Source organism: Melospiza melodia, chromosome 4 (assembly GCF_035770615.1).
Source record: "Melospiza melodia melodia isolate bMelMel2 chromosome 4, bMelMel2.pri, whole genome shotgun sequence".
Taxonomy (NCBI): Eukaryota; Metazoa; Chordata; class Aves; order Passeriformes; family Passerellidae; genus Melospiza; species Melospiza melodia.
Genome location: NC_086197.1, coordinates 77,381,826 through 77,406,915, shown reverse-complemented (window position 1 = coordinate 77,406,915; position 25,090 = coordinate 77,381,826). Strand labels below are relative to the sequence as shown.

Sequence of the window (25,090 nt, the reverse complement as noted above, 5' to 3'; positions counted from 1 at the left end):
TTTCTTTAATCATAATAAAAAGAGGCAGAAATAAGTAGCATGTTAATTATGTTCTTGCATAATTTTCAGCAAAATCAGGACAGCAAATAACACCAAAGAGCTATGTTTAGAAAATGAAAGAGTGGAAAAGCAAATTATTTTATGTAAAAATCAATAGTCTAAGTTGCTCATACTCAGTAGGAGTGAGGAATCTGTAAAAGTAAGAATTCTGAAAGAAATCTGAAAATACTGCTGCTGGCTGTAAAGTAGAACTTTTTTGTAGAGTAATAGAAGTTCCTGCTGAAGTCTGTCAGAACCTTGGCGTGCAAATGGATCCTGTCACATGGCAGGAACACTAGAGCATAATTTCTCATTGTTATGATTAGAGACATTACTGTTCTACTTTTTTTTTTAATTAAGTTTGGATGACAGTTCAAGAAATACTTGAAATTTCTTTTATATGTAGTATATTCCACGCAGTGGTGTTCTTCTTCATCCATGATATAACAGAGTGACTTTCAGCGTATTGTTTACTCTTCAAACATTTGCTCATGATTGTGAAGTAAAAGCTTCTGCTTCTCAAACCTTTTTGTTAAAGCTAGCAAAAGCTTCTGCTTATCAGAAATAAGACTGAAGACGTATTTGATAGATGTATTAAAATTAAATCACTCTATGAGAAGCTCCTATTCATGAAATTTTTCATTTTTTCCAGATTCTCGATGCATTCTTCTTCCAGTAGTTTTACATCATCTCCATATGCATTTACAAGAGCAGAAGGACCTTATAATGTGTGCCCGTATCCTCAGCAACATATTTTGCCTCATCAAGAAGAACAGCTCAGTGAGTAAACACCATGTCACATCCACTTGAACTTCTTTATATGGCTCAGTGACATTTAATGACACAAGCTGGACCTTGCCCAGGAGCATTTTAAGGGATTCTCTGTGTAATGAATCTACATAAACATGCCATTTTGACTTTTTCATGACCCTTTTCATTCCATGCATGAGTATTTTAATTTTATCACATAGTGTTCTGACAAGCTTTTGTAATTCTTGAGCGTTGTGTTGGAAAGAAAGCAATGTCTGCTTTCTTTAGGGGCATTTTTTATTGTGGGCTGTGTATTCTTAGGGGACACTGGGCTGATCCAGATAAAGAGATTGATATGAGCATTGCAAGGGAGATTGCACTTGGTGCTAGTTGATAAACTTCATGGCCAGTTTCTGAAGTTTGTGAATTAATGTGTGAAAGCTGCATATGAGAGCTCGCTCAGACAGGTGTATTGCAAATGGGAAGGTGATGATATGTTCTGACAGACAGCAGGATACAAGGCAATTCAAACCAAGCATTGCCTGTAATTAGTGCAATACATGCATGTCAAGGGCAGCATACATTACCTTGTAATGCTTAGTGCGAGCTCCTTTAGGTGCTTCTTCATTTCATACCTCTTTCAGCAATTAAAGTTGCTCTGCCAGGGATTTCATAAGGATGTGGCTTGCACCTTTGGCACTGCAACATCATCTTCCTTCCAGCTGCTCCTGGATAAGTATAAAATCTCATCACAAGACAAAGTGATAGGTACTAAAGCAGAATTGTGGTTTTGGCCTGGGACAAAACTTTACATAACTTGTATGCATTTCACGAGATCTTCCATTTGGAGTCACCAAACCAGAGATTTACACAATTACAAGTGGATATCTACATAAGACTCTCCCAAATATTCAGGATATGCAGATACTATTTTTAGTATTCTTTGAGTAATTGAAATTATTAAGAACTTGGTGACTTCGACATGTTTTTTTGGTACATCAGTACAGAATTTCAGTCCTTCCATTATAATGAAGATGATTTTGAGATTGAGGGAACAAGTGAATTTGCAGTAAGGCAGCTTTGAAAATTAAGGCTCTTGCTCATTCCAAAAGTAGTTTGTAGTAGTAAAAAGAAGGGTCCTCATGGTGGATGGAGTTCCTAAATATACTGTGTACTGTTGTCATAAGAAGCCAGTTTAACAGTTCTTTGATGCTAGATGAAGGGATAGAGAACATGGCTTGATACTAGATTCAACTTAAGTCTAAAAGGGAATTTTGAGTGTTGTTACAAATCATATGCTTTAGAGTGTCTAGGAAGCAAAAATAAACAAAAGAAAAAACCCAAATCACTCCTACACCTCAATGTCAGTAAAGCTGATCTATTTGTTTGTCAGTTGAGTTTTAGCTTGGTTGTGTGCATTTGATTATTTAGTGTTTCTTTCTGTGAAGAAGGGTCATGGTAAACAATGGATAAAATTGCTCAGATTAAGATGGTGGTTTCTGCTGCAGTGGAGACTTTAAACATTGAAGGAGGGAAAGCATATTTCCATCTGAATTAAAATGGAGAAGTAACTACAACTTGGCTTTATCCAGTGTTTTCATGCTGGTAACTGAGGTATTCACGAACTGATTTGTTTGTGCTGCTCAGCTGCTGGGGAGCAGCATAGCTGGGCCTTACGGATGAAGCATGTCCTGAAGGTTGAGCACCATCTGCTTATTTCTGCTGATAGTTTCAAAGTGTAAAACAGGATTTTGCTTTTTTGGATTTTAAGCCTTTCTTGGCAATTTCCCCAGAAGATATGTAAGTGTTACCTATAAAAATCTTGCCCGAAAAGTTTTTGTATATTATTTACTGCTTTCTTCTAAATGTCAAGTGAAGAAAATAGAGCTATGGTAATTTAATGAATATTTACATATTCAAAATCATCCCTGTAACTGTGATGCAATTAATGGAAAACTGTTAGGAAAAAAAGACGAATAGAATTAAACAATATCTAACAACAATTAGACAATAGTCCTTGTTTCTTAAATGTAGCATTCATAGTGAAAGTGTAATTGGTTTCTACGACTCCATCAGAGGAATTGTAATTGTGGTCATTTTTCTGTTTTAAAATCTTAAATGTTTTATTTCTTATTTAAGGAAAAATCAGTCCTGGAAGAAATTGATGTGATTGTAAACAGTCTGCTAGATATTCTGTTAAGGACCATACTAGAGATCACCAGCCGACCACAACCATCAGGCTCTGCTATGCGCCTCCAGTTTCAAGATGTGACTGTAAGTTTCTTGCAATGAAAGAGCTCACAATTGTCACTAGTTGGACTACTAGACTTGTGAATATATTGTCTTTATGTTGCAATTCTCAGTGTTAGATTTGTGTATAAAAGAGAGAATGAGGAGAACAATGAAAACCTTTTTTGCATTCTATTAATTTTTAGTGAATATAGTAATTTTTTTCATTAAGTTTATTTATAGATTGTGACCAAAAAAAACCAAAACAAAGCAAAAAAACAAGCCCAAAAGATAACACTTCTTTTGAAACTTTCAGGTTGGTAATGACTTCAGTATGTTCCTTTTGTTTGCAATATAATAACTTTCTGAAACTCTCCTTCAGTCTGAATTCCTGAAAATAGAAGAGTACCAATCAATAATAGTTCCTAAAATGCATACATTTTTTCATGATGAAACAACTCTATAAAGATGCCTGCAGAATCTGTGATAATTTGTACTAATCTAAATTTATTACTTGAGAGGCATTTTGTTGTTCTCTGGGCTGAGCATTTGAGCTTTGTTTTTGTCACATGAAGCTGAGCATACAGGATAGATTTAGAAGATTAGCAAATGATGTTTTGGTGAACCTGCTATAACAACTCATGGAAATTAGAAGATTGAAATACAGGCATTTACAGAAAGTTTTGTGATGAGCGTTGATCAAATAAAATGAAATGTTATTTTGCTTTGTTTGCAGCAAGGTTTTCACTTTGCTTTTTAAGGGAAAATTGGTTCTAATATACCCAGGGATGTGACCCCAAGAAAATGTGAGGAGTTAGCATTTAGTGCAGAAAACATACTATGCTGAGTGATTCACCATCTCATACATTTATTAATTAATTGCTCAGTGTTTACACTGTAATAGTTTTTGTTAATGAATAGAGGGTTGCTTTTCAAACCAGAATTTCCTCTGAGATCAAACATTTCAAAAGCATTTAATAACTGCAGAAAAAAAAAGTGTTGCCACATTGTTTTGGTTTTTTTTTTGCTTGTTTTCTCTTTTACTTTAGACCCACAGAGAACAAAATGTATATGGAGTATTTTATGGAGCTGACCAAGCTCTGTAATGCTTAATCACTGTGGTTTAACAGCAATAAGCATATAAGAGTTTGGGAGATTTTTTCTTTAAATTACAAAAATTGCAAATGTATGCCATGTGGCATATCAGGCCACCACAAGGAAATCTAAGCTAAAGAAAGGGTGATAGTGTTAGACTGTTAGTGTAGCAAAGCTCTGATTTTATTGGCTTGTTATGAGATATCCCCTTGCTTGCAGATTAAGTTTTCATTAAACAACATGACTGGGTAATTCTTTTACACCATCAAAAAATTAGGCTCTGAAAGTGCTTTCAGGTTGCAAAATTTTCTTTTATGCATGAGAAAAGCCATGTTATTGTCACTGCAAGCTCTCAAAGAATACTTAATGTGCAAGTGACTCACAGCACAGCATAAGGCAATTATATACATTTATGTAGAAATATCATGAAGTATGGGCTTCTGGCAGCACATGGAGCCAGATTCTTGGAACTATTTGTAGAGCATGTATGATAAAGTACTCAATGTGAGTACAGAAGTAGAGTCTGTTCCAGTATATTGCTATTATTTCAAACTGCATGTGTCATAAAAATTTCCTTGTGTGACGTGCCATGGGAGCACACTTAATAAAATACCCTAGATTTGAATGAGACATAGTCTTCCTTGTGGAAGTAGTCCCATGTGTCACTGTTTTTCTTCACCAAGAAACAGCATCAGATCAGGCAGCTCTGGGCTTTGTGCTGCTGTGACTCCACCACTTGTTTCAAGCAGCTGTGGTAGCTGGATACCATTTAATTTTCAGTCAGCAGCTTGTTCAGTGGTAACCTGCAAGGTGGGTGTGATGCTTTAAACTGAGCACGAAGCAGACGCGGCTTCAGGGTGACAGTGTTGCGGATGTTGCGTTGGCAAACGTGGAATTTAATGCAATGTTGAAAGGGAAATTTCTACTTTGTTTTGTCACTGAATTAGACCTTTGAATTTCCTTCAGAAAAAATGCATTTGCATATAAAGAATTAGCAGAAAGCACTCCAATTAAAGTGAACTTTAATTGATTTTAGATCTTGAAAGTTCAGTCCCTCAGAGCCTAAATGAGCTGCAATTTAATTGAAAGCTCCATGGCTTTTAATAATTGTGCTCCTGAAATAAGACACAAAAAATTACTTAAGGAATCTACCTAAGTGGTTTTAATATACTGCTTGGCTTGACTTTTGACACTGGAATTGAACCCTAAATTTTTTTTAGCAAAGTTGTTATGTGTGTGGAATTTGCTTTTGTGCATGATTTGAAAGTTAATCTGTGGCCAACACTGACAGAAATCCTACAACATGCATTTATGTTGAGCTCAAAAAATGAGGCTGAATGTGCATTGCTATTTTAAAAATCAGCCTTTATAGCTACCTACATTCAAATTAAAAGCTCAAATTTTGAAGTCAGTTAACAATAAGCTTAAGTTTATACTTTTATAACACTAATCTGTCTGTCAACTATAATAGTACAGCTCTCTATAATAGGTTGTGATATTTAATATACTACTATATAAGTTGAAACAAATGTAGGAACACAGAAAAAGGTGACTAAAAAGGACTGCTTAAAATGCCTAGGCAGGGAAGGAGTTTTGTAACTCAAGCTAGCAATTGGATATACAGATATTTACAAGACAGCAGCTGTAACCTTTATGTTTATGCCCAGAGCATGAGTATTGAGAGATGTTGTAGCCTTAGGGTATTGTTTTGAGATTGTGATTCTATGTTTCTATGAATGCTGTGTTTACTGTAAAATAAAGGGAAGTGAGAAATTTAGAATCATTACTTCAGTGTAGAAATATCACCATGTTGCCAGTGAAAGCCATCACCTCACACATGATTACCAGGTATAATCACAAATTAATTAGGCCTTCCAATGTAAAATCTAGAACAGTCATTCCTGTGAAAACACATTGCTTCTTTTGAATATCATCTTCTCTTTTTAAAGAAGGATAGAGGGAAATATTCCCAAAATTTCACTTGGTGAGCTAATGAAAGGCACCATTTTAAAGTACCGTTATCACCTGTCTGTTCTCTCAGTCTCATTCTCCAATCCTGGTACAGGCAAAAATATATTTCCCATTCTTTAGCAAGCTTGTGAGACTTCAGAATTGTTCTTTCTAAGCATTGGGATGCAAACCAAACCTTTGACTCTTCCCTGTCCTCATCAATTCTGCAGTCAGACCTGACTGAAACCATTCAGTGTTTCTTCCCAGTCCAAAACTGAATAAGCAGACAGGAAAGGGTGAAGGGAAGAGCCTCTTCCTTCCTATAATATCTTAGTTGTTTGTCTGCTCACTGGAGATACCCAGTGCAGTACTCTGCTCTTTCAATGAGAAATTCTACTGTAAGCCCAAAGAAATTTCTGATCAAAACTTTTTTGAAGTTTGTTCAGTCCTACGAATGAGTTTTCTTTTTGACAAATCTTGGGGGATTGAAATGACAGAATGTTTTTAATAATTCCCAGCTAATTCTTCCCTAAAGGAAAACAATTGCATTCTTCCCAGAATTCTTGCAAAATATATTTGTTTATGTTTGTTTCAAAGCTGAGTTGACTAAAGAGGTTGTAATTCTAGAAATCTAAGTAATTTGTTTAAAAACAGATACAAGGAAAACAAATAAATAACAAATAAAAATTTTACTGGTTTAGCCCTGCTGGAACTAATTAAAATAGATTTTTCCAAGCAAATAAACTCCATTTAGGAAAAAATATTTCCTTAAATGGGAAGGAAGTGCAATCAATGTATTTTCACAAAATATGGAGTTGAAGCCTAATTGTAGAATAATTTCCCTTGCATTTGTTAATTATTTTCAAGTGCTTATAATATAAGAGTTTAAGCTCAAGTGCAAAAAACATTCTAATATTTCTCCTCTTGGCTTTTCTGAACAGGGGGAATTTGTCTCCTGCTTATTGTCACTCTTGAGACAAATGACTGATAGACATTATCAGCAGCTTCTGGATAGCTTCAGCACAAAGGAAGATCTGAGGGTGAGTAACAGAATTGTGTTTCCACTTGCTTAGGCCTTTTTATTTCTCTTTTTGATTTATCTCCCTTTAAGATGTCCCTGTTCTTTGACGAATCACTTCAGTATTTAAATGCAATGTGTTTTACAGATTAGCTGACTATTGCACAGCTTTTATTGGGAACTTGTGTCCACTGTCACAGTGGGGCAAGGCTGTTATTGCTTCTGCAATGACAGCAGAGAGAATTTGGATGGAGGAAACTGTAAATTTTCTTTAAAGCCATGAACTTAGCCTCTAAACCTCTCCTAAAGATTGTGTCAGTCTAAGGTTACACTGCTCTTGTTAGATTCTTACTGTCAAGCAATTGGGGGATTTTATGTTTGGCTTGTTATACTTGCTTATTTTTTTCATTCATTAAATTATGTATGGCAATAGCAAACATGCAGCTTGAGAAATGCATAATCAACTAACTCTTCATTTTTCTTAGCTGTGCAGCATGTCCATTGGCAGGAGGATGTGTCAGACTTCTAATGTCTGTCTGCTCATTTCAATCATAGAAAAGAGTAGCTGCAGAGGTCTCTTAAGACAACTTCTACCAGTTTCAGGAATTGAGTTACTGGGTTTGTGGACATAAAACATTTTTAATTCCTTTATGGAGGAGGGGTGGGATTAAAAAAAAATTTCTTGAAGTTAAGATTTCCTGCATAAACGTAACCACTAAGATTTCCATTCCACTGGACCCTGGAAAGTTATATAGTACCAAATTTGATCCACACAAAAAATCTTGAGTAATCATTTATGCACATTATTTAGCCAGTAATCATGTCCTAATGTGATAATATATTTTAGGTGTCACTCCTTAATTACCATTTGATATACTCGAGTGCTGCCGGAAAGGGGAGTCTAGTCATGGTGCAATTTCAGATTTACTTAAATTCCTGATAGCTGCTTAAAACTGAAGAGAGCATATCATTTATGAGTGCCTTTTCTTTGAGTGAGGTGGTCATATAGAGCTTGGCAGATAGAAAATGCTGCTAAGAGGTTATAAGAAATCAAGAGCACTACCTAGGAGGTGTATAGGGTGAATTATTGTTATATAAGCAATACAGCATCTATTTTCACCTAGCATAGTTGCTATCCTTAGGCAATTTTTAGTAAATATTATGAAACCTAGGCATTTTAAGTTGAAATATTTTACCTTTTGTGTGAGTTCTGAACCTCTAGGTATTCCTAGAGGTTTCAGGCTTTATTTCTGTTTGATATATCTGTGAAACACAGTGTTGAGTTTATTCAGACTTTTCTTCCTTCTAGAATATGAGAAATCTCTGGAATTAATGCTTGAATGGTGTTTGATTTGACACATTGAAATTCCCCCCACGCACATACTCTGCTATTACACAGAGACATATGGAAAGCAGCTGTAGCTGGTGCCGTCAGCTATCACAACAGAGGTCTTAAGAACTCAAGTCCAGAATTTCTTATTTCCATTCAGATCTCATCGAATCAGCATCAGCTCAACCTGTGATTCAGTGGTAGCAGTCTGATCATCATCATTGCAGCATTCCTTCTCTTCTGCATCTTAAATAATATATTGTTTTTCCCCTCACTTGGAAATATCAAATATCACTGAGAGCAAGAGGGAAAGATGAGAGTTAGTGTGCGAGACCACCACTGCTGTTAATCATGAGGTGATTATGTATGACTGGGCTATCAAAACCATCTTGCTACTTCCCTTTTTGCTTTTCAGCTTTGATTGCTAAGTGTGGAATTTTCTTTCTTTTGAGATATCTTAGGAAATTATATCAGTATGGATAAATGAAAATTCAAAAGGTGTTAATATCAGAGATAAGGCATTTTTTTTCCCTGAGATGCTTTAGAAGCTAAAATGGTAGCCTCAGTTAATCTGGTGGCTACTTGGGATTTAAGCTTCTGTGATAACTACCATCAGCTAGCTGGATTTCTGACTACTCATTTTGTCTCTAGTCAGTAGTATCAAAGTGAGCTGGGTCTTCCTGAAGCCACATTATTAGTTACAGATCTGATAGGATGTTTCCAAGGGAAACTTTATCTTGTTTACAAGGGAGTGTAACCTAGGCTTTTGAATTACTTTGTGCTCTGCTTTTTGGCTTTAGCTACCTCTGGTTATAATAACCATCTATACTAAAGAATTGGACACTGGTACCACATGGCATTTCATCTTTCTTCCAGACTAATTCTCAGGGTGACCATGTCAGTACTTGCATGAATGTATGTTTGCACAGCATTTGTGATACTGTTGATAAAAATACCCCCAACAAATGACTTCTCCAAACAAATACTCACTCATGAAGGTACTTGCAAAGAAGGAAGGAAAGTTTTGCAGTTCTCTTTTGTTGTTTAGCAGTGTATACCAAACTTACTAAAGGCTGTTTCCATCTTGCTCAACAAAGAGAAGCAAAATAGAGACTTTAAAGGAATGACACGTACACATATTTATGACATGCATCTGAGTGATGCCTTAAATTAGTGATTGCTTATGCAAATATTCTCTCTTTTTTGGTAAATATATTTGTCTAAAGTAATTGACATGGTAACTGGTTTTTTAGTTTCTTAAGAGAGCTTTTTTCCAGTAAAAGCAGAAGATAGGGAAAATATTATATTTGAAAAGATGCAAATAAAGTATAAGAGAACTGACAGGGGTTTCATGACTGAGTGGTAGAACCAGATGCTATACTTCGCTCTCTTTTTTGAAACCCTGACTTTAACAAGATGGTAATTTTAAATGCTTCCCTTTATCTTTCAATATTATTTTAAAGTTATGATCTTTTTTCTTACCACAAAATGCTTTCTACTCCCAGTGCATATATTTTACAGTAATTTATAGAACCAGAGGCAACCTTCTAGGCAGATATTTGCTGCTGTGGAAAATCTCAAATATAATTTATGACAAAAGGTAAGAGTGGAAGCTATGAATAGCAGGAGATCAGCGGGAAAGTGAATGTAAAAACTTATGTTAGCACAATGCAGCTTTGACCAAAGCATGGTGGCATTGATCAATATGTTTGGGGTTTTTAATTAATAGATTAAAAGAAGACAAAACAAGTAAGCACCTACCAGAAGGCCTAGTTTTTATTCATTGGCAGTGTACCTACATAGTGTGACAGAATAGAGATTTGATGGAGGAAAAGGTAATATTTCATAGGGATGGGTGTAAATCTTACTAGTTCTGTCATCCCTCTCTTCCAGCTCTAGGGCCTGAGCAGGGTAAGGTGGGTGCCATCCCCTAACACCAAGTGGATTTATTCCCCTGCTCTCTAATGGCCCCTGGGACACAGGCTGTGTGAGATCCCTGGGCATGGGGAGTGTCTCTGGTGGAGAAGCACAGTTCCAGCCACCATCCTTCCCCTGCTCTTCAGGGACATCCACTCACATGTGGGACTTCTGAAAGGATGAGTTTTGGGGCAGAGAGGTGGGTCTAAAGCCACTCATTTAGGTGGCTTCTGATGTAGATTAGGAAAGCAATGAAGCAGAGAAGATCTTGAAAAGGAACTGGCCAAGGGATGGATGAGTTGCCCAGGAACTACCAGCTCACTGTGGAACCACCCTCTTTCTTACTGGCTTTTGGCACTCTGGACGCTCTACAAAGCCTTGATATCATGTAGCCTGGTAATCCTACAGCATGAACCAAAGCAGTGGAACATGATGCAATTAGCTTCAAAGTGGACTGTTGACCCAAATGAAAATGCTTTATAGGTGTACCCCAAGAGATCAATGAAGCCTAAGAGCTGGATGCAGCACTCCAGGTGGGTCTCACCAGAGTGGAGAAGGGGCAGAATCCCCTCCCTTGACCAGCTGGCCACGCTGCTCTTGTTGCAGCCCAGGCTGCAATTGGCTTTCTGGGCTGGGAGGGCACTCTGCCTGCTCAGTGCAGCCTCTCATGCACCCCAAGTCCTTCTTGGCAGGGCTGCTCTGCATCTGTTCATCCCCCAGCCTGTGGTGATACAGGGGTTGCCCTGACCCCCCTGCAGCACCTTGCCCTTGGTCCTGTTAAAACTCATGGCATTCCCATGGGCCCACTTCTTGAGCTTGTCCAGGTCCCTCTGGATGACATCCCATCCTTCAGGTGTGAAGTTGTTTAAATGGTAGGAATTAGTAGTAAACCTTATAGTTTATTACCCATTTAGTACTACTAATAAGATAATATATAGTATTATCTTACAAATAGAACTCGACCTTATGAACTTTAAGTAGAAATATTAAGAGATGGTATTTAGAGTTTGTAAAAGACAAAATTACTTCCTTTTTGTCTTTTGAGATAGAAGACATATGAGACATTAATTCTATCTGTACTTGACCAACCAAATGTTAGCTGACTTAAACTGCCAGCAGAAATGTTCTTTAAATGTTAAAATCTGTTACTAAATCTATGTTTTGCAGCTAATATTGCTACATTGATGACACAATTTGCTATTTTTTTCAGTGAAAATTAGAAATAATTAGCCTGGTATTAATGATTCAAAATGTAATGCCAGTGTCTACATTTACTTTGTTTTTAAGGTTTGCTTGGAGTAAAAGATGTATTCTGATTCTAGCCTAGTTACCCAAAGGAATGAAGTTCATATGATCTTTCTGACTGTTATTCTTAATGACTTTTGAACAAGCTATCTCAAAGGTGCTATGTTTCCACCTCACACAGCCCTTGGGTTTTAAATCTTCACACCACTGCATGGTTTTATGGTTTCCCAATAACATCCATTTGGCCTCTTCAGTTCAGCAGTCCACTGGTGAGATCCCTAATGGTAGAAACGTGTATTGTGTCTGGACAGGAGATAAAAAGGGAGTATGAAAGAATCTGGGATGTTATTGGGAGGTGATATGCAGCAATGTTCAAGCTATTGCCTCATTGTTGGGATTATGGCACAGAGCTGTGGGATTACTCACAGGGAAGGGAGGTAACCTCTGCAAAATAAAAGGGCACTTAAATACAAAGTGCAAACCTATAAAAAAATGGCCTGGCATAGCTGTGTTGTTTGTAGAGGTAGGTACTTGTTTATCTGTAAAGCTGGTCACCTGCCTTCAAACAGTACGTTATCTGCAGTGAGTATTATTTATACTCCTTAATACAGATAATATTTTGGCATCTTGCTCAGAAAACAGGTTGTCTCTTTTATGTAATCTTCTCTGGTGGGTGGGTGTGGGGATCTCATCTGCCTTACCCAGTGCCTGTGTTCGTCCCCCTTTACAGTGATTCTCTAATGAAAGGCATCTGTTGTGCAGTGCCTGTCATCTACACTTTGGTAAATGCACTTGAGAATATATTTTGGTGTTCAAAATTATTTGTATCTTCATCTCATCTGTGTTTTGAGGTAACTCTCTACAAATGATGTGGGCAGAATGAATACCAAACATTTCAAGGTCAGGTACTGCACTGGTTCTGTTAGATGTGTTTATATCACTTGCCTCATGCTCTTCATGTTGTCAACAGCTCAATTTTCGTACTAAAAGAATACTGCCAGTACCATACATAATCAAGATGGTTCCTTGTTGTTAGCTTTATTTGTGAAAAGAAAAACTGAATAAACCCATGTGCTGAGAGGAATAGTTTAGTTACTTATTAGTGAGTTACATGACAAAGGAGATGATAATGCTAAAAACTTTCAGGCAGTGCTTTCTCCATTCAAAGTAGCTCACAGGTGTTGATTGTTTTATTTAAATCCAGCAAATGAAGCAGAAAGGTTAAGTGACCTGCACACAGCCAGCCAGCTGCACTACCGCTTATGGGGCCTGGGCATCTCGACTGGAGTCACTGGTCTTTGTCAAGTCAATGACAAAATTGTCCTTACACTCTCTCTGCTGCTTTTAGAATGAATCTTGAAAGTGATGAAAACCTGGCATGATTAAGGAGATATTCTGAACTCTCTGGTGTTTGTAAAGTGCTTTTTTGATTTGCAAATTGTTCTCAACATCGCATTTGTGGAAGTGTATGGGTGGAAACCAAATGCATCTTTGACATTTCTTTTATGCATTGCTGTCAATCAAATGGAACATTATATTATTTTCATCACTTTAAGAAGAAAGGATTAAATCACTATTTGAAAATTCTTGGGAAGTAATAAAAAAAAGGCTTTCAGAGGTTTTTCTATGGTGAAAATAAGTGGAATTCTGCTATTTCTATAATGATTTTTTTTCTCTCTGATTAAAATACTTTTAAAGCTCACTGCTCTTTTTAAAGCAGCAAAGACATATGACTACTTCTTTTCCTTCCAAAGGATTTCCTGCTGCAGATTTTCACAGTATTTCGGATACTAATACGACCAGAGATGTTTCCAAAAGACTGGACAGTCATGCGTTTGGTTGCAAACAAGTAAGGCATTTTTAATGTTATTAAAAAGTATGAGTAGTATTCACAGATCATGATAAAAATAAAGTTATATGATGTTTGTAATAAAAATTTAATGTATTTTTAAATGCTGGCTGCAATTTTTCTTCTTTTAATTTAAGATTTCAAATCTCTGCACTTCTTTTATACCACAAATTTATTATATAATCTATACCTCTTTCTGGTCTGAATTTTAGTAAGCACATATAACTGGAAAGTCAGAAACACTTTTACAGAATAAAGCTGCAAAGCATCAACAGCTTTGTTTTCCAAGTAACAAGTGACAAGTCTCTAAGGAACTTCTTTTCAAATCTGTTTCTTGAAACTCTGAGTTGGTAAAGATCTGTTTGCTCTCAAGAAGAAATTATCAACTGTAATATTGTTAAAGATGCTTTTGCATGTTTTTTCATTTAGTATTTGTCAGAAAAATCACAAATCAGGAAATGAGGTACAGCACAAGGCAACAGTCATGTAAGGCTCTTAGCACTGCTGAGTGAGATTTTCAGAGGAATCCTGCCCATCAGCCATTCTTTCTCTGCTCAGGCCTTATTTTTAAAGAAACGGGTTCCCAGCATTTTTAAGAAGTAACTACAACAGGTCTGAAACAATATATTAAGTTTTATTTAATGTCTATTACTACCTATCCTTCTTACAGTCTTAGCTTTAGATCAGATAACCCAGCTGAGCAGTCAGCACAGTTATGCAAAGAGTGTCAGCAGAGGAAGGATGCTGTGTTGGGAGACCTAGGAATCCAGAATGAAGGATCATTAAACTTTCATGACACATATTGCAATGCCTGATTAAAATTCAGTTTTAGTCTGCATTGTGCCTGCTAGCTTCAAGGCCAATTTAAATTTGTGGTGCTATACATACTACTAGTAGCAATATAATTGATACAATTAAATTTAACAACACTTGGGTTTATGATCTGTATTTGTTATGTGTGTGTATGGGTATTTAAGCATAACAGTACTCATTCAAACTTTGTCATAACTTGAAACAATTTTTTGTTAATTTTTATTACCTCAGTGCTGCTAATCTTTTAAAGTTTGAATTCCGGAAAAAAAAAAAGTTATTAATTAAAGAATGGATATGATCGTTTGTTTCTGTGTATGACATTAAATAAGGTATGACTGATACCAGTCTACATTTAGTAATTATGTTTAAGAAATAAACAGTGAAACACAAGAAAGAAGGAAGGAAAAAAAAGATAGGAACTTTTAGACAAAATGAATAGTCTTAGAAATTTTTATGTATTCCAGTAACAGCTGGCTTGGCAGATGGCTTTGCAACAGCTGACATGTACAGAACTAAGGTTTAGGAACGACCTTGGCATGAGCTACATGGCTGGTGATACTCAGATGATACCAAGTTCTGCAAAAGGAGCACTTTTCTTCTCCAGTGTTTCAGTAACCATAACACATCTCCCTTTATTAATGCATGTCATGTTGTTTCTCACCATCTAGGAGGTGAGTCTCTGCCCAGTTCTGTCAGGCAAAGAAGATAGGCAGAAGCTGACAGTAACTGCTGGTGGGAATTGGCCACGAGGAGCTCATCAGACCAGCTAACTGATCCTGATAACACAATTCCATAAGCACTTCTGCCCACTATAGCACATATGAGCACATCTTTACCAATTCAGCTTTGAATAATTGCTTGGCTAGGAATTTGTTCCTATGCGGAGGAAGAGCTAGTTTGCTGTGAAAAAGAGGGTTGACCAGGTGTACTTAAATGTGTGGTGAAGGCTGAAGCCTTGTTATTCCTATGTCCCTATTCTGCTCCTTTTTGAGGCAGCAGAAAGGAAAATCTGCTTCTGTTCTCACATCAGCTGCAAAGAGTTTTTCCAGAGCTGTTTCTGAATGGGAGCTTCTTCCTTTACCTCGTGTTTCTCACTGCAATGGCAGTGACTGCCTTCCTTCAGCTTCCTCAAAGTGTTCAAAAGCACAGAGTAGTAGCTTTGCTAGAATTGTTCCAGCCCAAAACATTTAAGTGCAAAGGAAATAGCCTAAAGGCAGGATGTGAAATCAGGGCACTGCTTGCCCCACGGAGAGAAGTGAGCTGCTCTTCCTGAGCATAGGAAGAGCATGGCTTTGAAGAATGCATGGGTTGAGATGCGGAGGAAGGCTAGTTTGGGGAGGTTTAGTCTGATTGTGGTTATTATTAGTCCTAGTTGGCTTGAAGTAGACTTCATCAGCCAGAGCACTTCCAGGGATCTGAGACTCTCCGGAACTGAAGGCAGAACTTCTTGAACTCTCTGCTCCATGCATGTCTAAAAGAAAAAGCTAGAAGTTCTAGCCCATCTTTTTAAGAGCAGAATTGAGTGATCCAATAACAGTCCAGGTCTTTTCAAACTTCTGCTTCCCAGGAATAAAGCAGGTGCTGTATTTCCTATATCCCATGGCTGCCTCCTATCTGTCTGGCCTTTCACTCACTGTAGCTCACCTGAAGCAGTGTGTGTGTCGTCACATCACCCATCACTGCCATCACATCAACAGCTGCACTGCTTTCCTCCCTGTCCCTAGAGTGATATACGAATTCAAACTGTCTGATATTTACAGGAAGAAAGATTTAGCCTGTCTGAGCCTAGCGAAGAAATAAGTCTTAGCAAGGATATAATCAAGGAGTAAGCTTTTCCTGAGAGAGAAATTACTTTTTTTTTTTCTCTTATGTATGCAGAACTAGAATTACATGAAATATTTTTAAGTCTTAAAATGCCATAATTTGTACAATATACTGTATTTACATATAAAAATCTCACTGCCCCCTGGTTCCTAAGGGCTTTTCTTCTTTCTAGTTGCAATATTTTCAGTAATTATGTAGCATCTGATACTTGGATGCTGTCTGGGAAATTTTTAAAAAACCCACCAAAACCAGAAGATACTATGAGCTCAAGAAGTCAAATCTGTAACTCTTCAGAAATTAAGATGTTTCAAGATGACACATACATGATCTATAGTTCTGGATGTTCTGATGCCCAATGTGTGAAAGTATTAATGGCTAGCATTATAAACTGCTAATTGACTTCTAAAATTTGGGAAATAAAGTAACATTTAAAAAGGCAAATTTAGCACTAAAGCAGAGAAATGCATTTTTGAGTTGTATTTTGTAATGGAAAGAGAACATGCAAAAACATCCTTAGCTCCTAGCAGTTGAGTAAAGAGAAAGAAATAACTCTGTTAAAAGTTTCATAACTGTGTAATATCTGAGATAATCAGCCCACATGCAGGAAAGCAAAATAATTACTTATGGTCATTTAATATTTCTAACATGAATGTTACTACTAAGTGAAAAATATGGCTTTATGTTTACGATGAAAATAATGATTTTAATTTCTGTCTAAGTTCTAGAAGTAGACTTTCTACATCAGCTAGGTAGTATCTAGCTTCTATTTGTAACTGCAGAGGAGCACCACATAATATAGGAAGACGTCAGAATCAGTTGCCTAGTGCCAGAGAGAAGTACCAAATTTTATAGCAAAATATGCCTGACTAAAAATGAAACTTCTGGAGAAGATCTTCACAGTTTCACCTGGAAATCTCTGTGTAATGGTCACTGGCTTCAGTTACCTTAAAGTTAGGAGAAGAATGACTTGTCTAATCCTAATGCCTGGCATCTTTTGAGAGCAGTTAACAGACTCAGCTGAGCTTTTCAGATATGTTGTATTATTAACAGCTGAGGAGGGACTTGGAGAGCAAAGGAGCTTCAACTACTTGCTGAGCAAATCTTTGGTATTCATAATATACTATGCCTATGTATCTTGGCAAATACACAAAGAACTATTTTTCTGCTTCTTGGTATACAAGAGGCTTTAATTTTCAAGCTCTCTGTGTAATTAAGTATGTATAGCCTATCAGCGTTCTGCGTAATGGTAGAGATTCTAGGTCATCCAATCCTCAATTTGAATATTATAAGCATGCAAATAGATGTACAGATAGTATTACTTATAGTAAAATAATTTATCTGTAAAGTAAGGTTTACATGATATGTTGCTTACACTGAAATTTCAAATCTATCTACTGACAGTTGGGCATAAGTGCTTTAAGCAGAGGATCCTTTTGGTTATAAAAATCAGTAATGGCTAAAATACATTATTAGCATTATTACTATTATTATAAAAGTAACTCAAATGGAATACGCAGTAAGGGAAGGTATCAAATCAGCATTAGTGTCATCATAATGGCTGCTCTAAAGAATCCTGTTAGCTCCCATGGTGTGGGAGTCTGAGACTCCTACAATGAACAAAAATTCTTGCTTTTATGTAATACAAAGTGTTGCTAACAAATTTTTGCTTTTATGTAATGCAAAATGTTGCTAGCAACTGAACCTGGCATTCTGTCCTTCACAAAAAACATATGTGCATAGGCATGCATATATAAATAAGCTCATAAACCTATAACAATAGATAAATACACATTTATGTGATTCAAGATTTATTTCATTTCTTTATGAAATATGAAAGAAATCTCTTTTCTGTTTGAATACCTTTGTGCTTGGGGTTATTTCACTCTGATAGAAAAGAATGGAATGAGAAGCTAATGTTACACATTTGTCCTATATCACCATGGAAAAGGAAATTTTCATTTTCTGCCATTGGCTGCCCAGGCAAAAGCCAAGTTGCCGAGCATAGCCCAGGCAGTAAGCAGTTGTTGAACTTCTGGATTTTTCAAAGAGCTTATTGCAGAAAGGTTTGCCCTGAAAATTTGATGGAAAAGCCATTCCATCAACAATGGCCCTACCAGACATTGGGTTAGCATCCTGTGTATGAGTCCAGAATAACTTAGTCGCTAAAAGTAGAGGGTTTTCTCCTGTAAAACAGGCAGTCTGAACAAATATGTGGCAGGTGGTAAGAGGAAGAAAAGCAAGTTTTGTCACAAGCTCAGTAGTTTATAGTTTGATACTCAGATGGATTTCAAATGAATGTTGTTGTTGTTTGGCAATCACTGGCTGGGAATCAACTTGGAATGTGAGTACTGTACCGAACCAGGCAGCTGTCCTCTGGCTGCTGCCTCTGCTTTGTGCATTTCTGCTTTTTTTGTGTATGAGCATCCCTAGCCCTAGCTTGCTTTCTGTTGTACCTGATTTTAGAGTGCTGTAGATTCAGAATAACAGATGGTAGGTCGAAAACAATGTCTTCAACCTTGTGTGTTGCATCTGGTGTTTTGAGGTTTTTTTTATCTACAACATATCCCCTCATGTTAGACATCCACATTTTATCAACTAATCCATATCATAACTTTGACTTACCAAATAAATGAAACCTGAGCTAAGTTCCCTGCAGGAAGAAATACTTGCATTGCAATTATTCTGTTATCTCAGGAACATTCTTCAAAAAATATTCTGAAAGTTGCATTTGTCTACTTTATTCACTTCATAAGACTTGAAGCAGATCTTTCTCTTCAATTTCACCTGCCATGGAAGGAATGTAGCAAGAAAGGAATTGTCTCAGACATAAATAGAACTATGTCATGTAAACTTGGCAGTATGGTTATGGATCTTGTGGAATTTTCTCTTGAGTACTGTTTTCAGGGATTTATTACTTTGGACTTAGATGGAAATTTCATATAGCAAAAATTCAGATGAACTCACTTTTTCTACCAGAATGTCGTCCTGAAATATACCAATTCTCCACAGTATTTCCATTCTGTGGAGCATATGGACCTTGAATTAAATCATGCACAACAACAAGAATGACAGGACTCTGTTCTTATCCATGCCTCCATTATTAACTTTGCTTATACTGCATTTTACTAACATTTCACTTTGTGTTCCATGCTGCAAGAGCAAGTGCTGTACATGGGCTGTGACTCTCCATTGGTGAAAAAGTGGGGCTAACTTACTGATGAATGCTAAGCATGGAACACTACTTGGATAGAAAAGTTACAGTGTAATCCTTGAGAAAATAATATGTATGAAAATACACTTGAGCAGGGGAATAGGAATAAATAAAACTTGAGACTCAAGACCTGTTCTAAAAACAGTCTCAGAACTGGCTGGTGCAGGTGTTCAGGCACATCAAACACAAAGGGAAAGTTTGGCAGGGACAGTAATTTTAAAAATAGAAGGATGGAAGTAAACATTTCAAGTACTAATATGTGAAATTACAGATAGCCAGTTTTTAATTATAAATGTGAAAATTGTCCAAAGTTCTAGAAGAAAAATATAGTTTATATTCTAGGTGGATTGGCTTACGTTTAATTCTCCAGTGTTGTAAAATGAAAAATATTGTAAACTTGAAATATATATACTGCTGTTGTTATTTTTAAGTCTTTTTGTCTTGAAAGCATTGCAAAAAAATAGTAAAACAGATTAAGTCCAAAATATAGAAATGGAAATACATTTTAGCATTGTAACAACATGCTGGTCAAGATCTCTGTTCAAAGAAGAACTAAATGTATTAATAATAGACAGATGGTAATTAAATGAAATGTGTAGATATAACCCTTTTTCTCAGAAGATCTTTAAACAGTTGATTGTTGTAAAATACATAACAGTAAAAAGATCATTCTGTGTTTATCTTTTTTTCTCTCCATAAGTATTCACTTCTGACTATTTTCAAAAGTAATGTAATGCTTTACATGGATTTCTAGCTTGACTAAATATGTTGGAAGACAAGAGTGCTGCAGAGGTTAGTTTAAAGTTTGAACCACTGAATTAGGTGTATTTAAATAATCTCAAAGAATGTTCTGTTTCTGTAGATTACCAAAGTTGGTTGCTACAATAAAGAAAGCCATCATTGATCTCTGGTGACAACCACTGTGAGAGGATCTTGGTCGTATATATTTATTTAAGATAATTATAATTCATGCAGGTGTAAATGTAGGGTAATATATGACTTTTTGCAACATACATTTACAGCATAGAGATCTTTAGAAGCAGATCCTTCTCTCAGAGCTCACACAGTTCTGCATTTATCTGTTGTTATTAAAGAGACTTTTTGTCCATAAGGGTGTCAGTGTTGAATATTAGCATTTACTAAATATTTTATATTTATAATCTGTATGCACACATTTTCAATACCAAGAAAGCTGAAAACAAATTGTACAACTGTGGGTATTAATACTATTAAGATAAGGTGTATAATAAATCTGTAATCATAATTATTTTCAGAACAAAGTTTATGATCAGTCTTGATAAATTATGTTATATATAGAATGTCTGCTTTTGGTGCACCTTCTTCAGTACTCATTATCTTAATTAGCATGTTTTCTGTCAGTAGATGTTGTTAGGTATTTATATGGTGTGTTGAAAATGTAGTATTTAATCCCACCAGATATGCTACATCTATTTCTTCACTGGAAAATTGTCCTGCTTTGAGTATTAAATATGAATTTCCACATAATTGAAATTCCTGTCTTTTTCATTCTTTTCTTCCCAGTGTGATCATTACTACAGTCTTGTACCTTTCAGATGCCCTTCGTAAAAACTTCTTGAATGAAAACTTTGATTACAAGGTAAACGATAGATGCAATAGCTGCTACATCATCCTGGGGCTTGGTGGTTATTACACTTAGCTCCAGCATCTAAATAGCTAGAATATGTACAAAATCAGCAATTTCAACTGCTCAGGGATGTTTTTTCCTAAATACAGGACTATCTTATAAATGAATGCTGTGAGGTTTTTTTTTTTTAAATTTCATCTAATTTTTCATTTTATTATTTAAGCCTCTTTGTTAGACTGCTTACTTAGGACTTTTGTGTAGCAATTTTTTGGTTCTTAAAAACTAATGAAGTTATTTAGCTGGGTTTTTGAGTTATTGCAGAGGGGAAAGTATTTCAGATTTTTAATCAATGCAGATTATATAAAATGCAGATTTATATTTTTGTAGTTTCTCTCAGACCAATTAACATGCTGCATAATTAAAATTAGAAAATTATGACACTTCACAGTGAATGTAGTTAAAGATGTTAGTGCATACCTCATACATTGAGATACTGCATTTATAATAAATTGTGAATTACAGATTATGCTTTTAGGATTCAGATGAGAAGATCTAGGAATGTGTCTGGAAAGACACATTTCCATGGAAACAAACCTGAATGAATATTCTGCCCAACCAAGAGATGTTAGTCCAACTGCTGCATCATGAAAAGTGCAAAATGTCCTTCCTAGAGAAGACCCTGAGCTCCTGTTGACTTCCAGCAGGGTTGTGGATGCTTCTCTGAAAATCCAGACTCCTGTTAGATAGATAGGCGGAAATGCAGATTTATCTGCTTAACTGAACATGAGGAAGCCTATTCTTTATGAATTTATGTAAATTCAGAGCTAAAACTGCTGAAAGAATTTCCTGTAGACAAGGCATCTATATTGCTTAGACTTGATTAGCAATGTTATTGCTGTCCTGCTGAACTGCAGGGCCTGGAATAGGGCTCCCTTTACACTTCCAGTCATGGAGCATCTATAATTGGGTCATAGTAATTAGTATTTCATTTTATCTTTAATTTTATCGCTAAGTTTTCTAAGTAGAATATTCAACATCTATTTCATAAAGCATGAGCACAAAAAAATCTGTATATTTGCAACATCTTAAGAAAACTTGGCTTTAGTTTTGTCCAGTGAAGCTTGCAGCAAGTGAGACTTGCAAATAGTATTATAAAATCTGATGGACAGAGAATGTCAGTCCTGTTATGTGATAACTTCTGAGGTGTCAGAATTTTTTGGGTTTTGGACTTAAGGACATAACTCTTATAGTTTTATATTTGAATATAACCAAAAGAAACTTTCAAAAGTAAGGCTTCTTGATTTGGAGGGATGAAAAAGTCCAATCTGTAACTTTGAAACTTTTGCATTTTGAGATGTAGAATATGTAAAAGATGCATTTCTGCTGAACATCTTGGGGTTGGTGAAAAGTATATTTCGAGTCAAAGAAATTTAGTCTAAAGCAGGTGGAGTAATTTATCAGTTGAAACTGAAACAAGGGCTGTGATTGGAAATTTTGCTTCTTGGGTGATCATAGATCGTACTGAGAAAATGAAATAACCACATGCCATGTGCTTATTGTAGATATGGGATTCCTACTTTTTCCTTGCTGTCATTTTTATAAACCAGTTATGTCTGCAACTGGAGATGTTCACACCTTCCAAGAAGAAAAAGGTTTTAGAAAAGTAAGTATTGCTATCAGCTTGTAGAAAACTGTAATAGATTTAAAATTTCTCAAAATGCAAGACATTGGAGGTTGCAAAAGGACCCACCAAAAGAAAAACATAATGTTATGTCCACTGACTAGAACAAGAGTTGGTTCTGGCCCTTTGTACAGGTCTTTGAGCCAGTAACCTTCATAAGTGCCTAAACTGGGAGTTTCAGACACTGCGAGGAAAAGAGCCATTCATTGCCAGTGAAAGCATTAGTCACTCAGACTTGTTCAGGTGCTTCTGCCATGCTATTGTATGTATGAGTTAATTGTATGTCTTTAAGCTACAGCAAAACTATTTGCTCTCAGAGAGAGAACTGGAGCATGTTGTGGCAAAATTAGGTTTTGCTTTGCAGCTGTGTTACTGACATGTAGCATTTTGACAATATTTCAAATAAACCTGGGTTCAAAAATCCAGTTTTAACTGGGTACGATCAAAAGAGCAAAACACTTGGGAGAAGGCAGCAAAGGATTTTTTTTTTGTAGATGACAAATTCGACATTTCATTTATTAATGTCACAGAAAGGCATATAAACTTGATTTTCTTAAATTATCTTTTGCTTTCTTGCTTTATTTTTTAATACACTGCAGATATGGTGACATGCGGGTAACAATGGGATGTGAAATCTTCAGTATGTGGCAAAATTTAGGTAAGTGATTAAATACATCATCAGTAACTCTTAAAATGAAAACAAATTATTAGTTCTTTGCCTATTATTTTTACTTCCCAGTGATAGATAAGTTGTTAATAATTACATTCAAGACATGAAGTCTTGATTCAAGTTTAGCAAAATGTTTGCCATTTATAATTCCCTTCTTTATAGCTAAACTCAGCTTTCTGTGCCTTGATACTGTAGCTGACCCATCCTCTTTTCTTCCCTGACAACTGAGAAAATACCATCAGAGAAAATTGAGAAAGAAAGTACTACACTTTTTGGGAAGAATTATTATGCCTTGAAATATACTTAGGTTCTTATTTTTAGTCCTGTTGTCAAATTGTTGTTTAAGGACAAGACATGTCTTAATTCTGAAGGTCTCCTGAGATCCTGGATTTGCATCAAGTCTTCTCTGAAGTCTTAGTTGCACTAAAATATAAAGGCATAAACAAGTCAGTGACTAATGTATAAATGAGAATTTGGACAACATGGGAAAAATACCTGCTTGAATATAAACTTAGGAACACATTTATATTTTTAGGCAATAATTGTGCAAACTGTTTGAAATTATGAGTGTCAGAGAAATGCAGTTGAACATTGTTTGGGAAAAAATATTTTACGTATTTACAATATTTAGTATTGCTGACTTGCTGAGACATCCCTCTATATTACATGGATACGTGGTGGGTATTTCAGAACTGGTGTATCAAGGATATTTTCCCAAGGATATTCTCCTGCTCATCCATCTTAGTGTGCATCACCTCCCCACTCATATTGTTCTCTGCTCAATAGAAGCTTGGGATGCAGGCAAATGATGCCTTTTAGTAGGGGTGAGTTTTGTGGAGCTCATCTCCACAAAACTCACCCCTGTAATAAGGAACTCATCTGGTAATATGTCCAACTAAATGCTAGGATATTTATTTCAATTGGTGTTGTGCTGGTCAGCATTTTGCAGTTCTTGTAGCAGTAAGAGTCATGGTAACCTAAGCCTTGATCCTTGTACAGTCACCTTGCTTTCATAGGGATAGGCATCCTAGGATGTTTCCAGAAAAGGGAGTTGTTGTTTTCCTTTGCACAAACTCAAACACTGAACACACAGCAACCAGGGGTAAATGCCCACTGGAATATGCAGAGGTAGGCTGGATGTAAATGAATTCCTAGCTTGGAAAAATCAATGCATCCTGATTCATAATTTCTTAATTTTGAGGATGTCAGAAGTCTCACTTGTGGAAAACTGAAACTGAATGGTCAGTGTTTACTGTATGCCATTTCTGCCATTTCTAGCTTTTCTGGCAAGAACTTAATTTTCCTTTAAGTGGAATGTGGTAAGATTTAGAACTGATTTTAAAGCAAGTTGTTTTGAGAACAGCTGTGTCATATTTTTATTCTCCTGCTATTGAAACACATATTTCCATTTCTATACTTGCAAAACTAAAGATGGGTAAAAAACAAAGTAGTTACCTCTTTCTGATGAGCACAGAATACCAGACAGTTAACCATTTTGTAAACGCAAGGATGTAGAGATTAGAAACCAAATTATTCTCGTGAAATATGAATGAAATGCAGAGAGAGTACTTTGTCTGTCTTTGTTAACTTGCTGGAGGATTAATTTCAGATATGGCTAACCCACTGACACTTCTGAACTCAGTAGTGCATAATAAAATCTCATAAATTATGTTTGCCTTATATTCTTCATTTGTCTATAGCTTTCACTTTTTGGGCTTAAGAAATAGCCCATGCTATGATATATGTGTGATTAAGAAAAAAACTATAGGCATTTAAAATGCTATTTTTTCATTCTTCAGACAGCATTTGGATTGCTTGATAACTCACAGGACACCCAATTCACATTCAGGTTTATGTTCATTT

General features: G+C 36.1%; 1 protein-coding gene across 4 annotated transcripts in view; it reads left to right on the top strand.

Moving 5' to 3' along the window:
• DOCK4 (dedicator of cytokinesis 4) overlaps positions 1-25,090 on the top strand; it is a 223,059-nt gene that overhangs the window by 156,379 nt on the left and 41,590 nt on the right. For all 4 annotated transcript variants that reach the window (XM_063155266.1, XM_063155267.1, XM_063155265.1 and 1 more), the window contains 7 exons: positions 692-819; positions 2,929-3,063; positions 7,005-7,103; positions 13,328-13,422; positions 20,813-20,888; positions 22,439-22,539; positions 23,157-23,215. In XM_063155266.1, coding sequence (XP_063011336.1) covers positions 692-819; positions 2,929-3,063; positions 7,005-7,103; positions 13,328-13,422; positions 20,813-20,888; positions 22,439-22,539; positions 23,157-23,215 — 693 coding nt within the window. The remainder of the gene's footprint in view (positions 1-691; positions 820-2,928; positions 3,064-7,004; positions 7,104-13,327; positions 13,423-20,812; positions 20,889-22,438; positions 22,540-23,156; positions 23,216-25,090) is intronic.